At 40.6% G+C, this 18250-nt stretch overlaps 2 protein-coding genes across 3 annotated transcripts in view; one reads left to right on the forward strand and one right to left on the reverse strand.

Annotated features, from left to right (window-relative positions):
- CSMD1 (CUB and Sushi multiple domains 1) overlaps positions 1 to 18250 on the reverse strand; it is a 1103023-nt gene that overhangs the window by 680806 nt on the left and 403967 nt on the right. The window lies entirely within an intron of this gene.
- On the forward strand, positions 14540 to 18158 carry LOC121659341 (translation initiation factor IF-2-like). The gene is made up of 3 exons (XM_042017327.1): positions 14540 to 15396; positions 16485 to 16647; positions 17945 to 18158. The coding sequence occupies exons 1-3, from the start codon at positions 14605 to 14607 to the stop codon at positions 18001 to 18003; spliced, it is 1014 nt and encodes a 337-aa protein (XP_041873261.1). The 5' UTR covers positions 14540 to 14604; the 3' UTR covers positions 18004 to 18158.

An 18250-nucleotide genomic window follows, 5' to 3' on the forward strand; every position in this document is an offset into this window, starting at 1 on the left:
ATCACTGGGAAAGTGAGAAGCACCTTTCTGGAAACCACTTCCAGGTATATTAAGGACAAAAATAAAAATTATGAGGAGTGGTCACAGCATGGTTTTACCAAGAAGAAGTCATTCTTGACTAATGTGACAAAGTTCAGTGATGAAGTGTTTGGCCTGTGGATGATGAGACAGCAATGAAGTTCAGTAAGGCCATTGAAACTGTCTGAACATAAGATGTGATGTACAGTCTGGTTAAGCAGACAATGAGGTGGATTGAAAACTTGAGTCCAGTCCTGTTTAGCAGAGGGTCATGCTGCCATCCAGAGGCACCTTGACAGGCTGAAAAAATGGGCTGACAAACCTCATGAAGCTCTGCACACTGGAACAGGTTTTCCAAAGAGGTTGTGGAGTCTCCCTCACCAGAAATATTCAAGAACCATCTGGATGCTTTCCTATGCCATGTGCTCTAGGATGCCCCTGCTTGAGCAGGGAGGCTGGACAAGATGACTCACTGTGTTCCCTTCCAACCTGACAGGCTCTGTGGGTCTGCAAAAACCGAAGTCCTGCACCTGAGGAGGAATAAGCCAATGCACCAGTATATGCTGGGGGCCACTCCGCTGGAAAGCAGACTGGCAGAAAAGAACAGGAGGGTCCTCTTGGACAGCAGGCTGAACATAAGCCAGCAATGTGCACTGGCACAAAAGGTGAATGGTAGGCTGGGCTGCATTGGAGGGATGTTGCCAGTAGGTTGAGGGAAATGAATCTACCTCATTACTCAGCCCACACCTGGGTTCCCCAGTACAAGAGAGACATGGACACACTGGAGACAATCCAGTGAAGATCCACTAAGATAACTAAGGGATTGGAACACTTAACATATGAGGAAAGGCTGAAAGAGCTTGAACTGTTCAGCCTGGAGAAAAGAAGGCTCAAGGGAACCTCATTAATGCATACAAGTAGATGAAAGGAGGGTGTAAAAAGGCCAGAGCCAGAGTCTTCCAAGTGGTTCACAGTAAAAGGATGAGATGCAATGGGCACAAACTGAGATACAGGTGATACCGAATGAAACCTCAGGAAACACTGCTTTACTGTGAGGTAGCTCAGAGAGGTCATGGAATCTCCCTCCCTGGACTCCTCTAGACATGATCATGTGTAACTACCTCTTGCTATCTCTACTTGAACAGCAAGATTGAACAAGATGATCTCCAGAGGTTCCTTCCAATCTCAACCATTGTGTGATTCTGTGTGATTCAAGAGTATGTTGCATTTATGAAATCTAATTTAATTTCAAATAGGATTGCATTTCTTCATTTTATGTATTGAATTTAGTTGCAGGGTTTCATAATCCCAAAGACTGGAGTACCTAGAAGGGAACACAAAGCACAGAAAGGAATAAAAATCTTGCATCTAAACTAAAAATATGGAAACGTTTCTCGTATGTTTAACTGGAGAAAGCTTTTGGAATTGCATGTATGCATGTATTTGCATTTTCAAGGAGATGGTGAGGATTTTTGTTGCATTTTAGTATTCCCTCTACACCTAATCAGTTTTATCCCCTAAATGCTACCATTTGAGCACTGATGGAATAGTTTTCCTCACAACTACCACTTTAACCTGAAAAATCAGCTATACTAACATTTAAACAACTTTAATTTGATTTTTTTCCTGAAATTCCAGAGAAACTATAAAAAGAGATTTTCTAGCTGAATTACTTGTTACATGTAATTCATCTCATCATACTGCATATTTTTTCATTCCATATTGTCTAGAAAACATAATTTTAAAGATTATTCTAAGTATCCACTTGGAGTGATTGAATGAATACTAATTACAATATCCTTGATTATTTCTTAAATTATGCAAGGGAAATACTTAGTCTATTTCTAAGTATAATGCCGTAAAATTAGTTAGGTTCAAGTTACATAATTTTGTCTTTTTTCCATTGGGTGGCTGGTCTATTCTTTATAAACAAGGAAACAAAGTGTTCATTACATCCAAGCTTCCAAATCATTCAGATGTCTGCAGGTTTATTAAATACAGAAGTTTAATCTGACCATGAATGGTTGCTATCAGCCTGTGTCTTCTCCACAACTTCTCCTGCTCATCTAGACTATCTCATAAACATTCTATCAAAGATCATGAAGAATACGAAACTATTGTTCTCATGAGGCTTATTCTATGTGGTGTAAGAGCATATTTCAATTTCCAGAGAAGTGGCGAATTTCTGCTCTCAGTTATCCTGCCATAACAACTTTAATGAATCTAATTGCTTATACCAAGAAGTATAACAAATGATCTCAAAAGCACTCAATTCAACTCTGACTTGGGGAAAATAACATTTTCTACCTAAGTTGGCAGCAAACACAGAACAAGAATTTAGACTCTTGCTGCACCTGTGCCTCATACAGTTTAGCTGCACATGCACTTCAAATTCCAAATGTGTGAGAAAAGACTTCAAAATGCTGTCAGCTTCTTTTCCCTTTTGTCATCAGGAAAATAATATCATACAATGGAAGATGGAAAGTAAAAAAATGTAGTTCTATACTTTATTACAGCCTACACTGGTGACCAAGATCAGTTCATTCCAACAACAGAGGGAAAGATTTCATCTTTTTCTTTAAAAGCACAGTGCATAGAAGTTTTCAAAGTTCCTGTCCTGTCAGAACTGGATAAAATAGGTCAGGAGAAAGACAGAGAAAGGAAAAGAAAGAAAAAAGAAGCTTAATGTGCCTTTTCTTTTTTTAACTGCAAAATATTGATGAACTTCTAACTTTTCTTTTTCTTTACATTGTGAAGTAGCGTGCTCATTATGCAAGATGTTAGACTATTAGAAGAAAATATTAATATAAGGACTAACAAGGAATCTCTAATTCAAAACTGCAATAATATTCAAACTTGTGGAGGTCCTGGTGCTACACCTAAGAATCATCAGAGATTAAAACTCAGTCTCTAGGTCCCTTTTTCTCTGCTTGCTTTGATGGTCTGACTAAGAAGAGATAATCATAACCCCAGTATTTAAATCAGAAAGTCTCTCTTCAGTTTGCCAAGATCACACATCTATGCTAACATAAACACCTTCTTCTGTCAAAGCACTTGAGACCAGGAGGTCTCCCTGCAGCCTTTCAAACCGGCATCTGATGCAAGTCTTTCTTTGTCATTAGCTCTCCCTTGTCTCTAAGCTTATCTATTAATTTCAGACTTAATGTCCCCTAAAAATATTAATGATTGCTATTGAGGAAGAAAGCATCTATAACCTTGAAATTCTGGTGGAAATGGATAATATTTAATTGTTTTCTCTAGATTAAACATAAGCCAGGCAAACCTGAAACATTCTCCTTGAGATGATTTCAGTGAAAATATAGTGCAGTCACACTTCAAAACCATGGGCTGCAATTTATGTGGTTGTAATATAACTTTTAAAATGTTAAATTAAGGTTCATTATGGAGTTTCAAATTAAAATCAAATAGTAATGTCTCAGAGATATGCACTGATGTCACTCTACTAAGATAGTTTATCGAGACCCTAAATGATACATGAATCATTCCCGTTTTTTTTTAACATACTTATTGAAGCTGTGTGGAGGTATAAAGATAAATGCTAGGCAGACAACAGTTAAAGAAAGAACTACAGCTGATGTCTCACTTTTTTATTTGGATTTCTTAATTCTATTACTCTTAGCTACCAAAATATATTATATTATATTATTATATAATATAAATAAAAATATAATAAATATAATATTTATTACTATAAATGCTTCTGATCTTGTTTTGCCTTTCTCTAAATGTATTCATAATTCTGAAAAGAAAATAGAAATCCACCAATTTGCAGCTACTTCTACCCATGCTAAAGTTTATATAAAAACAATCAAAGAAAAGTTGAGATGATAACAGGACAGAGTAAAGGAGTAATGATAAAAAGATCATATAAAATTAAAGATATCATGAAGTAAGTATCTTCATTTAGAAATACATTCATGTAAATTGCTGGATCATCTGCTCTTTCAAACTTACTTTTCAGAAGAAACACTCTTCTGTCTTTACAATACATAACAAACTTGCTTTTGGCAAAAAAATACATTAAATATATTTCTGATATCATTGTGGGGAGGAATGGGGTTAAAATTTCAGGAAGGAAAGATTCAGAAAAAAATACCATTGACAAGTTTCTCTCCATTACTATAATTTAATGAAAGATAACAACAGTTTATTCTTAATAGTTCCCTTCAGAAGACACTGAGCAAATTTCTACAATTCCAGCTGTAATTTGGCTCATGCCCATTTTCAGGCACGTGCAATGTAACTGTGAAGAACACCTGACTAGACACAGCAGTAAAATCATCAGTTGAGTCCCTGTGATCAAGAAGGGTGTCATAATGGATAACATAATAATGAAGATCTTATTTGTAATTCTCACAAGATCACATTAGCCATCCAGAAGGAACATTGTAATTCTACATAAACAAAAATTAGGATCTAACAAATGCTGCTATGTCTGTATCAAACAGTTAACCTCAAATTTCAATATTTTATGACTTTCAGTATCTGGTGAGAAAAGAAGATTTGGGGTTCTTTTTCAATTTTAAGAAGGACCAGGGAAAAGAACAAACTACTGACATAAACATGTAAGAATGAAGATATGGTCACTGATTGCTTTCAGTTCATTGAAGACAAAACAATGCCAAATGATAAATAAGTGTGTATTTTGTTGTTTTTCTGTTCGGATGTTTTGTTTATAGACTAATTTTTAAGACTAGACAACTACTGATAGAACAGCGACAGCGCTGCTAAACTGACTTCAGGCACATGAAACTGTAACAAGTGTAGCAGCACACTCTGATAAGATGGCCCAGGTCAGGTTCCCACCATTTTGCATTCATGATTATGTTACTAAGTCTCAGCAAAGTTTGTCCGAAACTTGCAGATTAAGGAATAGCAAGACTTTTGCTTGGTGATGTTTCAGTTTTGACTGGCAGAACCTCTACTTTGTTATCTTTTGGAATCGAAATTAAAAAAAGACAAACAAAAAACAAACAAACAACAACAATCAAATGAAAAATAAACCTCTTATATTTATCTTCAGTTAATTTCTGGTAGTAAAATACTTCAGTCTCTGCCTGATTTTGAAATCAGATGGGATTCTTACAAATAAGATAGGTGTTGTGGAAAAGTACTAACTACATTTTAAGAGACAAACATTCTATAAAAATATACCTTCTCTTACTTTCCTACTCTTGAAGAGTATGACTGTAAAATGGAATGCTTTAATGTTCACACAGCACTGCAATTGTAGAGATTTGTGAAAATTGATATACAGTTTTGTAGGCTAGGCAGCCAGAAAAACCCCAGACAGCCAAGATGATGTTTGTATTATCCAAATGACACCATAAGACAGCATGCTTTCCTAAAATTCCAATTCTGTGTGAGAGTTAACCAAATGACTAATATGGTCACTCACATATTTTGTTCTAGAATTTGGCCACATGCTTAATAGACTACAGAAAAACCTGCGTTATAATTAGTAGGGCAGAAGTGATTTGGCAGCACACTTGTTCAGCTGACAAACTGTATGTTCTTAATCAATGAAACTTCATCAGGTTTCAGGTTTCTCTCCCAAGGAAAAGTTTTATTTTTATTTGTGTCTGCATATGGTGGGAACCATACAGGCTAGTCTATCTCAGGATGGATTCAAAACTGTACTGAACTGTTCTCTCCAAAAATGTATTTAATCCATGATTGGTCTTGACCTTGCTGATTGAATCTCTTTAGAGCAAAGGAAAAACACGAAGCAATGACTTACACTTTATACGCACTTGCTCAGCTACAGAACAGAAACAGAATTCACCATAAATTGCCTCCAACCACAGAAGACTGAATTATTTATGCAGAGAGATACTCAGTGTAATGTACAAGAGGATCTGCAATGATCTATTTTTCAGACAGGACGTGTTTTAAGATCTTAGCTATAATTAGGCACAGATGACTTTTGAACTTCTCATGTGAGTGATACAATCCTGAGTCTTTTGTCTTTAGTTTCAAAAATGTTTTTCTCTCCTTTTTTTTTCTTCCACTTCTCTAGTATTGTGGCGTGGACAATATTATTTTGACAAAATTTAAAATTGGAATATTCATTAAAAAAAATCTATTTTGCTACACTCTTTGACTACAGATTTAAATCCCAAAATTCCTGATCTCTCTTGTCAATGTGGAGTTTGTTTTTTTTCAGAGAAAAGTAACAGAGAAAATACACACAGCACACAGCAGTGATTAAATTACAAACCCACTATATTAAAGTTGTTGCCACTTTCAATATGGATACACACTGTAGTGGGCATTACACAAAAAATATGCAATTCCTTGAGTACTTTTTTTTCACTTAGGTCTTTCATATTTTGGCTAAAAAGTGGTCTCTGTGCTAGTAATTGCAAAAGGCTAAAATAACCTTACTTCAGGCTCTTTACAGAAATCAAAGATACCACTGAACTTCGAGTGCCACTGTATCAGAGAACAGAAGCTATGAGGCATCTTGAGACTGAACTCAGCCGGCATGTCACAGAGAGAATTCATTTCGTCAGGACTGTCTTACGTCTGCCTTTTGAATTAATAACTCAAGTCAAATATGCTCTTTTTTCAGTTTCTATTTTCACCGAAAATCCAAGCATTTTCATATGGCACTACAAAAAATTTGGTGTTGAAAGGTTTTCCCTAGAGGGAATACAATCCAAGAAGACTGTCACATGGTTTCTCTGCAAGACATTTTGTATCTGTCTGCAGATCACTTTGGATGACAGAATTAAGTTGACAGTTCTACAGAAAAAGACAGAGAAAATAAAGCTCCTGTGACACATTCACTCACTGACAACAAACATTGTGAGCAGCCATGAACCAGAACTTCTTTCCTGACTACACAAACTGTGCATTCTCAATCTTTCCACTGATATTTGAGGCACAGAAAAGCTTATCATTAAAGTGAAAAAATAATAATTCTCAATTACATTTTTCTGATTTTTCAAAAATTCTAGGCCAATGATATAGCTATTTAATGTAAAAAATACCTAATTTCTAGAGGTTGATATATAATTTGATTTACAATCTATTAGTTGAAAGCAGGAGTCTTTCTGAGAACAAAGAGATAAAGAGTTAATGAAAAGTTAGTACAGCAAAGATTGACAGAATATAATTTATAAAGATTTTTTGGTAAGGGAAACAGTATTTCATTTGGCTGTGATTTCACATTTTTTTGTCCTTTTTCTTATTTTCCCCAGAACTAGACAGATTTCAGCTGAGGTGGCCCACCTATGCAATTTAAGGAGAAGATTTTTAAAATAATGTCTACAAAAGGTGAAAATTTTCAAATGTGAGTTCTTGAGAGTTAATTTTAATTATAATTTTTAACCTGAAACTCCTTTAGCCAAATTCAACCCACCCAAGGTAAAACCAGGAGCTATTAAAATTAAATGTGGATGACATCAAATGGCATAGGAAATCAATTAGTCTTTACACTTGTACATTGAGAATCAAGAAGGAAAGTACAGTATTTTTAAATTTAAGAAATGCAGATTGTAAAAATAAAATTACGTAGAGGTATTATTATTGCATTAGAAACCTATTACAGATATATATTTGCATATTTAGGAAAAAAACTGAGAAAGCTGAATCAAAATAATTCTGTTTCAGGCAGAATGATGTGAAGTGTATGAGAAACCAATGGTATTTGCTGTGTTTCAGAAAATATTATGTTCTGTGTTTTCAGTAGGCCAAGAATAAAGCAATAATTGAGCCATTAAAAATTACAGTAGACTATAGGGAAGACAAAGGGACATCATGATTAGTTATTATCTTTAGAAGCTATAAAATAGACCACATTTCCAGATACATTAGGAGTTACATAGCATGACAATCTAGATGATCTAGTATTTTAAAGAAGCAAGTTTCCGGAGTGTAAGTTTTTTAAAAATCCCTTTTTTAAGTAAATGGTCTGTTTTTTCATTTTCAAGGTGATGCAGACTTCCACCAATACATTAGTTACTGTAATCAGAGCATTTCAGAATGTGAGTGTAGATCGGTTATTACACTGGTAAAATCTTCAACCCCTCTGAATTTCTTAGAGTTGAAATCTAGAAATTTCTAAATATAGTGCAAAATTTATGTAAACCATTTATAGCAAGCTGCTATGGAATCCCTGATGTAATTTGAACAGAGCTGGTATAAATTCTTTTTTAAATATTATTCTGTATTTTCTGTAACAATAATAATTCTGCAATCAAATGCAATATATGACAGCAGGTATTTTTGTTTGGAGTTAGGATAAAGGAAAGAGTTTAACAGGAAAAACTTGATGATACAAGCCTCTCCTTCCCATGTATTTGCCCCCTCCAGACAAGTAAAAGAAGAATTACAGAAATCTAAAGGGAATTCATAAAAGCTTCATGTTCTCAAGAGAAAATGTCAAAATGGAAGACAGAGGTTGCAGTTTTCTAACAGAAACCAATTGCTATAGGATGCAGTAGTGTTACAAGCATGCCTGCACAGACAGGGCAAAGCAGTACCTGAGAATTCTTTTCTACCATGTTCTTTCTCTTACAGGACAATTTATTGCTCCCCAGACTCTGAGGACTATTGTGTGATGGCAAATAAACACAAAATAGTGACATTTAAAGAAAGAGAAGAAGAGGCAAAGAGACGTTTTCTGTTTTTTCCAATAGCAGTCTGTCAGTGTATACATTTATGTAAGTATATGTTTAACACCTGAGCTGTGTAGCTTTCTGCATATTTTACTAAAGTGTTGCTTGGTGACAGACCACTTATTTATAATTTAAAAAACATGCAAATGCATTGACATCCACCAACATAATGCATTTCTTAAAATCAAAACACTTCATACAAGAAAAAGGCCAGGCATGTTTCATATTTTTGCAATACTTCTGAACAGCTTTAGACAGCCAGAGCCTAACCAAAGCAGATTATCAACTATTATTTAATATAAAGAAATGGCATTCTGAAGTGCATGAGCAGACAATACTATATTGTAAATGATCAAACCATGCTTTTAAGATGGTGTCATAGGTTAGCAAGCATAGTCCCGGAAGGGGTGTCCTTGCTAAGGAGTGCTTGCAGTTTCCTCTGGGACCTGATAGAACCTATCAGATGGCCAGTTTGAATATGGACAATTCTTTAAGCCACTTAAAGTTGTGACCGCATCTACAATCCACACTTAAGAATAGACAAACTCCCCCCCCAATCTCTCTCTCGTTTCCGGCGCTGGCACAGGTGGCTGCAGGCCCCGTGTGGGGGCCAGAGGGCCCTGCCCAGGCCCTGCTTGGGCCAGGCCAGGCCGGGCCACGGCCATCCTGGAGCCAATGGGCCCTGTTCCAGCCGCAGAACCCCTCCCACTGCCTTGCCGTGGGCAGCCGGAGCGGCTCGGCTCTCCCCCCTCTCCACTGCGATAAGCAACATTCAACATTCCAGCTGCAAAGCTGCAAGGCCTGGGTGAGATTAACCCTTTTAGTGCTGTGAAGAGCTGAAAACCTGACGGAAGAGAAAGAGGAGATGCTTAAAGCTGAAATTCTGTTGTGAAGCTATGATATATCAGAGCATCCCATTGTAATTTCATGAAGATATGGGGGGTGGAGTGTTCAACTCATAAGCAAAAGCACCTGCGCTGAGATAGGCAGATGCTGACGCAGCTGTAATTTCATGAGGAGTTTGAACAGGGAGAGATGGACCAGATGAGACTTTTGCTCCAAATGGGAAAGGAGAAAACCTCAGTTCTTAGAGATGCTCCCAGAGATAGTCCTAACGATGAAGATGAGGAAGACCCTTTGCTCCCAGGGAAGGAGAAGGGCCTCTGTTTTTTGTTTCTGAATGGCTCAAACTTAAAATTGTACCCCAAAAACTTCAAGAGTGGACCCTTGAAAGCAGTTGTGGGAAAAGCTGCAAGTCAGGGGAAGGGACTCACATGCAGGCAGAGAGACTCCTCTTCCTAAACGGACTGAACAATATTTGGAAGTGGGCAGCTGTCTCGTTGTGATAATGTTTTCATAGCATGAGCAAGAAGAGACTTCTCTTTCTAAATGGACTGAACAAGGTTATTATGGAAGTGGTAAACAGACTGAACATCTGAAGGGTTGTCTTTTTATATGGTCAGTGGGAGAAGGGAGGAAGGTGGGGGGAGGAGGAGAGTTCTGAAGGTGGTATAATTTTTTTTTCCTTCTTTTAGGTCTGTTAATAAACTTCTTTATATTCTTTCAAGTTTGGTGCCTGCTTTGCGTTTCTCCTAATTCTTATTTCACAGAAGATAAACAGTAATGAGTATTTTGGGCCAAACCACTACAGATGGAAATAGTGCTTTCAAACTGTATCACATACACATATTTAAATGGAATACCTTTTAAAGCACAGTATGGATTTTCTTTCTAAGATTTTTTATTTTATTAATCTTTTCTATAGTTGAGAAACAACCATATGTCCACATAACACTTACTGTATTCAACTTTACTACTTTTCAAAGTGGAAAAAAATATGGCTAGCATTTTCCTAATAAATTATTATGAACAAGATATGCTGACTATGGAATAGATAGGCTTCTACTGAAAAAAGTAAAGATGACTGGAGAGTTGCCTTTCCAAGCTTCAGAACTTCTATGCCTGTGCAGAAGATGATCCAGATCTAAGCTGCTCAATCACATATTTTTTATTCTTTCAAGTGTGTGAAGCTAAAATTGGTATTTCCAAAAGTTCTTTATCAAGCTTTCCGTTCTGCTTGATCCGAGATACCATGCTCAATAACATTTCTTGTATTAGAGAGTCTGGAAGATGTCAAACAAAATCTAATCCAGGCAGAGAGGCCCTGGTTAGAGCTAAAGAATGAATAGAAGCCTGGTTTAGTCTTTTTTCATGAAGTCAAATGCAATGACCAAGTCTGCAAGCAGGGATGGAAGGACTGGGATGCAATTCACTGCTAGCTTTATATGATCTTCATGCCTATAATATTTCAAGCAGTACCATGCTTGTGTAGGCTTCAAGGGCTACTCTGATTCAGCTGCCAGTGTCATCCTGATTCTAAAAAAAGCAACTAGAGATAATTGGTTGCAAACCCAATCATTTGATCTTCTGTACCTTACTACTAAGAATTGCCACATTTTGTGGTATGCACGCTATACAGAGATCAATTACAGAAAGAGTGTCAAAACAGGTGTTGAGGTCCTTAGACAGCCCTTAGGTTATTGCAGTCTATACTAAACTAATTTTAAACATCCACTGAGGATTTAGAAATTTGCTGTGCTACAAAACATACCGAAAAGTTATTCAAGGGAAGGGAAAAATATGATGCTTTATGCATGAACTTGAAAGGTGAAACATATAAGAATCAGTTTCATCAGTAGAATTGTTATTTACATTATGTTTGCATTTATTTTATCTCCATCATTCCTGTAATTGTCTTCAGTTCACACAAATCACAGCATGAGGAGGAATTCAGTTTGAAATGAAAACATACTTTGGGTTGACTAAGGTACAGAATATGATAAACTGAAACCAAAAATACCAAACCACATTGTAGAGTCCTATTCTTAACAGCAGAATTTGAACGTTACTGAACAATCCACTATACAGAAAAATAAGACCTAATCTGCATTCTAATATATTCCACTTACTATAACGTTTCCATTTCAGCTATCTTGGCTATAAAGAAGGAGTGATACTAAAAAGGGAAAAGGAAAGACAGACTAGAAAGTCTGATTTGATAGTTTTAATGGCAAATCAATGTGTTTACATTAGTTTCTTTTTGTTGCCTTTCTCATAAATTCACCAGTATTTTGGCATTGAGGACCACAGGCAAATAACAACCTTCTTTCCCTTGGAAGCCATGTCATAAGGTGAGAGATAGTCCTTTTAAGAGCAAATGCAGCTTCATTCAGTCCCTAAATAATGTAATGCTACCCTTTTTAGGAACAGTAGCACTATTTGGACATAGCAACCAGATTTTGATCTGGAGAAGAAATGAGTAATTTTTGTAACTTGTTTATCTAGAGAAAGGATTGTGACAAACAGCACATAAATCTCTGCATGTGAAAATATGTAAAGAGCTGCTGTATGCCCATAGCTTACTGAACTTAAGTTCAGCTTACTGGCCTGAACTTTCCTGCCTTTGCAGGATTTTACAGAAGCTAATACTGTTAAGGTAACACATCCTCTGTATTTTTTTGTGATGCCTGAACTTCTACATCTAGGAAAACTCATACTATTGGAAAAGAGAGCATCTTTTTTACAACTGTTTTCAAAAGAAAGAAGATCTATGAGGAACTCTGTGTCCAAACACTGAGATAAAGAAATGTGCTTGAAATAAACAGTTCTATAATTTTTGAAATCACTTCACAGCATCTTTTTATAGAAAATTTCTTTCTGTGACCACATAATCAACAATCTGAAATGACCATGTTACACCATCAGATACATTTCCTTCAACTGCATGCCTAATACCTATGGGCTTCTTTTTAGCTTGAATTCCTCTGCCACATGTATTGTAGATGCAAATAATGAAACATTTAAGACGTAATCATGAGAAAGCATCTTTACAGACATTTTCGATGCTTCAAACTTCAGAAGTGTTTCTAGCAAAATGAAATAACATTAGTACATATTTAAAGACTTGCTGTGAGATGTCTCTGCTTCATAGCGGAAAAGAAAAAGAGAATTAACAAATCCATATTTTGCAGCTACACAGAAGCAAGAGTTCTGAAAGTATGTAAAATAACTTTTCATATGAAAACCAGTGGTTAGTATTCTCTAGATAGAAAGGATTTTCTTTCATATGAAATAAGAGCTACAAAAATCTTCTCAAAATGCAGGTACAGTGTCAAGAAATTACAATGATGAAAACTTTGCAATTTTTGTAATCTGCCAAAATTAGAATTTTCTGTAGCCTTTTTTTCATTACCTGTGCATGGTCACAGAACTAGAATTTTAAAATAATAACTCACATATAAATTATGGGGAAAAAGCATAACAAATTTCATTAATTCAGATAGATAATTTTTTTAAATAGTTGCAGAATAATGGTCCAGCAGTATTTCCACTACAGACTGTTTCTGCTAGGACATGGCCCAGATCTGGTAGATAAGAGCTCAACTTCATAGTCTTTATCATGACACAGGGGAGATGCACATGGCTAGTTTGCTCCACATCTTACTGCTAACACTCAGCAATAAGCCAGATTTCAGTGTTTTCACCAACTCAATAAATTCACAACTCTAGATTCCAATGAGCATGACAACTCTTTGTATAAAAGACTGCTATTTCAGGGGCCTTTTGAATCTCCCACCATCTTGCTTTCTGCTTTCTTCAATTTAAAATTAAAACAGGAAAGAAAGTGAAGACACAAAATTTCTACTGTTTGTAGGTACAAAAATGCTGTTAGTGAGGATCTTCTTGTTATTTTTCTAAGTCCGTGAGAGACTTTTCTCTCTCACAGAAGAGGTAGCAGGGAATGTAAACAACCAAGCCACCTGCAACCTTGAAAAGTCTTGTTTATGGTATAGTAGAAAATATTTTGATAATGGATGTTTTAGGATTTTGGCCAATCACCCCCAAGGGGTGGCTGATCCTTTGTCCAATTAGACGATGAAGAAAAAAGTCTATAAAAGAGTTTGTAAAATAATTAAATAAATCAATCTTGCTGCACAATTCCTGCCTGCTGGATCTTCTCCTCCTCCTCCTCCCTATGGCTGCGGGACACGGTGATATACCGTAGGAACCAGGACTGCGGTAATATTTGGTGCTGCCCGACATGATTTGCACTCTCTGACGTGTCCTGCTGCTGCGAGCCAAGCCAAATTCCTGTAGAGGTACGCTGTTCCTTTTACCCCCCCCGGGACCAGGAGGTCCAATAGAACTGAGAAATGGCGAACAGCAGCTCACAGAACGACGCTGTCGTACTGGTCTGGAAAGGTGTGTTTAGCATATTGCGCACCTCCATTCCTGAAAACTCAGTTTGGGAATTACTAGACTGGGCTACTTTAAAAGGGATTTCCATGGACAGAGATAGTGCCTTGGACTTTTCCTTATGGCAAGAACTCGGATGCACTGTCCGACACGAGCTCCCGACTGGGGAGCCGGCAGCGTTAGAATTATACAAAACCTGGCGTTCGTTATTTATTCTGCTGACAGCCCTTGACTGTGATAGCAGGGCTGGATCGCCTATCTCGGTGATGAGTGACGGAGGAATGTCCGAGGGGGGCCCCGCTGACTGGGCTTCCAGGGCAAGTGATGGTGGATTTGGAATAACCCCCCCAGCTCCACAGGCAGAGCCTGCGCCGGCTCACCCTGCACAGTCGCAGGACTCCGCAGCCCCCAGGAACCCCGCGCCGCCAGAGGCGGGGGTGTCAGGGCAGAGGCAGGGTGCACAGCCTGCCTTGCCGTTCAGCTGGACGGCGGCCACGGCTTATCCAGGGCCGCAAATCAGCGGCTTAGCCAACTGGACCCCCAGAGCGGCTCCTAATTCGGTTCCGTATGCACCTGGACCTAACTTAGCGGGCGTATCGCCAGGCATGCCCCCCCGGGACTGCCTGGCTATGGCCCGCTGCCCTCCCTGGTGCTGAACTGTTCTGCGCAGTCACAGAACCGAACCATGGACCTTTTTATGCAGCATTTGCCCTTTCTGGCAGAGCTACGAAACCTATCCCGAAGGATGGAGGACTTGCTCAGCCTGTTAGAGCGGCGAATGCCCGAGCCCGCGCCGCAAGCGGCGCCAGTGCCGGCCGTGTCATCCGCGCCGCCCGCGCCCCCCCCACCAGAAGCGGGAGCCACGGCTCCGAGCCGAGAAACGGCGCGGCCGGCGGCGAAACCGGGAACAGCGCTGCCGCGGGAAAACCCGGAAGCGGTGGCGGCTGCTGAGCGGCGGGCAGAGGCGGCGGCGCCGGGAGCGTCCGCAGAGAACGGACCGGCAGCAGCGCCGGGCGCATCCGCAGAGCGCCGGCCAGAGACGGCGGCGCCGAGCGTGCCCGGGGAGCGCGAAACAGCGGCGGAAGCGGCGACCGCGCCGAACGTGGCTGCTGTGCGGGAGACGGCCGCGGCGCTGGGCGCAGCCGTAGCCCCAGAGTCGGCTGCAGCTTCAGTACCGGCTCGGTCGGATCTGGCCGAGACGGCCTCCCGTAAAGAAACTGCTGTAAAAACTGCCGCGCAGCCAGCTGCAGTCTGTCCTGTCTGTTCTGGCTCTGGCGAACTTAGCCAAAGTGCCTCACCTCCCCGTACATTTCTGTTCCCTCCCAGCACCCCAAAGTTGCCTTTGCCTGATGATTCCTCATCAGGCAGCGAGGCAGATGAGGCTCTGGCTCCAGGTCGTCAGGTGGCTGTAGCCGCGCGGCGAAGAAAAAGGCTGCGCCGGTCTCGCCCCTGGACCTTTCCGGACTGCATGGTAACAGTGCATCCGACGCATCATAATCGCTTCCTAGAGTCTCTTAAGATGCAAGCATTGGGGGAGGGTGACTGGAGGTTATTAGAAATCCTTGGAATGCCAAATAGATCTGAGGGTTCTGGGGGTAACCGGGGAGCTGTTACACTCCATCCGCAGGCTGTGCCCGAAGTTCAGGATGGTACTGGTTCCCCAAAAGAGATCCGAGCTTTCCCAGTGTATAAGGCTCTCCCAGATTCAGGAGAGCATGACAAGCATGAGGTAATTGCTTGGAAAGTTGCCCAGGACCTCCAATCCAAGGTGGCACAATATGGACTAGGTTCTGCTGAGGTTATGCAGATAATAAGGGTGATAAATACAGATTTGCTTTCTCCATTTGATATCAGACACTTAGGTCAAATTCTATTTCAACCTGTACAATTTACAGTTTTTGAAACAACCTGGAGAAAGCTGGCCGGCAAGACTGCATTAGCAAATTTGCAGCTCCCTGCTGCTGATCCTAGACAGACAGCAGGAGTGGATACTTTGATGGGGACTGGTCCCTTCTCTGATCCCAGTCTACAGTGTAACTTGCCCTCTAGCATCCTGCAGCAAGCACAACAGGTTGGCATGGCTGCCCTGTTGAAAACCATAGAGTTGTCAGCACCCAGAAAGCGATATACTGAAATAGTTCAAGGCAAATCAGAGTCATTCCTCTCTTTTGTAGAGAAAGTCGCTGCTTCTCTCAAGAAGCAGGTTGAGGATGACGGGCTAAGACAGTTATTGTTAAGGCAGTTAGTGAGAGATAACGCAAACGAGGCACCCAGGGATCAGACGGCACCCACGGATCAGACGGGTTTGACGTCCACACCGCAGCCGCAGTCGTCTTAGACTCCAGCGGTATTTATAAGGTTCCCTTGGATGCATATAGACCCTTAGCCCAGGGATCCAGTGCGATGCTGGTGGGAAAACCTGAGGTTGCCCATCAAGGAATCTTAGTGCACTCAGGAGTTATTGATGCTGACTTTAAAGGTCAGATTTGCGCTATGGTCTCCATGCAAAAACCCCCTGTAACTATTCCTGAAAAGACCTGCCTTGCTAAATTAGTGCCTTTTAAGTCTTCTGTCCCCAGGATAGAGCAACAAACTCACGAAGATAACGGCAGTGGATCTACGGGACTTTCGCAGGCCGTCTGGACTGCAGACATCTCTGACCAAAGGCCACAGATGACATGTACCCTGATCCTGCCGAACGCCTGTCCACCCCGGACTCAGCTTCGAGGTTTGATTGATATGGGTGCTGATGTAACGATCATCTCCTTCTCTGCGTGGCCTCCCTCATGGCCTTTAGCCCCAGCGGGATTGGCCATTGCAGGATTAGGAGGATCCACACAGAGCTATTTAAGCAAACAGCCTGTGATGGTGAAGGATTTAGAGGGGCACACAGCTACAATTAGGCCTTATGTTGCTACCACTCCCCTTAACCTTTGGGGACGGGACGTGTTGGCATCTTGGGGCGTAAGGATTGGGACAAATTTTTAGCAGGGGTCACTGTGCGTGAGGGCACACAGTATTATCCTAGACTGCCTTTGCAGTGTTGATTAACCTACCAATCCGAGTCAGACTCTGCTCAGTTAGTTGAGTTAAGGGCTGTTACCATGGCTTTTCAGCGATTCTCACAGGAACCTTTGAATTTGGTTACTGACTCTGCCTATGTAGCAGATATAACTCAACGCTTAGATTGTTCACTTCTGAAGGAGGTGAACAATGTGGCTCTGTTTTCGCTGTTGCAAACCTTGTGGTCTGCAATTCAGGCTTGAGTGCATCCGTATTACATTCTGCACATTCGAAGCCACACCAATTTACCAGGGTTTCTAACAGAAGGCGATAGCAGGGCTGACATGCTGGCCAACCCTGCGTGGGTAGGGCCTCAGCCTGACAAAATTGCACAAGCCAAGGCATCGCATGGTTTCTTCCATCAAAGTGCACATACCCTGCAGAAGCAGTTTCATTTAACGCCAACCGAGGCGCGCGACATTGTCAGCGCTTGTGCTGACTGTCACGGACTCGCTGCGCCTTTGCCAGCGGGGGTAAACCCCAGAGGGCTAAAAGCCTTGCAGATTTGGCAAACAGATGTAACTCACGTCCCTGAATTTGGTCGGCTGAAATATGTGCACGTGTCTATTGACACTTTCTCCTCGGCTATGTGGGCTACTGCTCACACTGGAGAGAAGGGCCGTGATGTCATTGCCCATTGGAAATTGGCTTTCTCAGTCCTGGGCGTGCCAGCTTCTGTGAAAACCGATAATGGTCCTGCCTACGCCTCGGAGAAGACGCGGCAGTTTTTACACCTATGGGGTGTAGACCATACCTTTGGTATCCCACATTCTCCTACTGGCCAAGCCATTGTCGAACGCGCTCATGGTACCTTGAAGCGTGTTTTGGACAAACAGAAAAGGGGAATGCATGGAGAAACCCCACAGAGCCGACTAGCAAAAGCTTTGTATACAATTAATCACCTTACAGTACCACAAAATTCAAATAATCCTGTTATTCTGAATCATTTTCTCTCATTGCAGTCTGCAGGCGACAGACAGCTGCCCTGGGCAAAAGTCTGGGTACGGAATTTCCTCACTAACCAGTGGGAAGGCCCTCATGAGCTTATCGTTTGGGGTCGTGGGTATGCTTGCGTTTCCACAGATACTGGGATACGGTGGCTACCTTCAAAATGCGTTCGCCCTGACCTACGGCAGCAGAGGCAGAACAGGCAACCTCCAAATGATGACCAGAACGCCAACCACCCAAATGGCGACCAGAATGTAGATCATCAACCTAATGACTCTTCTGATGATGACCAGGATGTCAACCATCAGGCGGATGGTCCT

This window comes from Corvus kubaryi, unplaced genomic scaffold (assembly GCF_017639235.1).
Source record: "Corvus kubaryi isolate FWS band 111438036 unplaced genomic scaffold, C.kubaryi_AGA036_p1.0 split3-73, whole genome shotgun sequence".
NCBI classification, from domain to species: Eukaryota; Metazoa; Chordata; class Aves; order Passeriformes; family Corvidae; genus Corvus; species Corvus kubaryi.

Bases quoted from the DNA above. Each gene is read 5' to 3' on its own strand.
- LOC121659341 (XM_042017327.1), top strand. From the start codon at position 14,605: ATGGACCTTTTTATGCAGCATTTGCCCTTTCTGGCAGAGCTACGAAAC. The intron at 15,397-16,484 runs GTGCATCCGACG...GTGCCTTTTAAG, and splicing joins TTCCGGACTGCATGGTAACA to TCTTCTGTCCCCAGGATAGA. The intron at 16,648-17,944 runs GTTTGATTGATA...CTCTCATTGCAG, and splicing joins ACCCCGGACTCAGCTTCGAG to TCTGCAGGCGACAGACAGCT.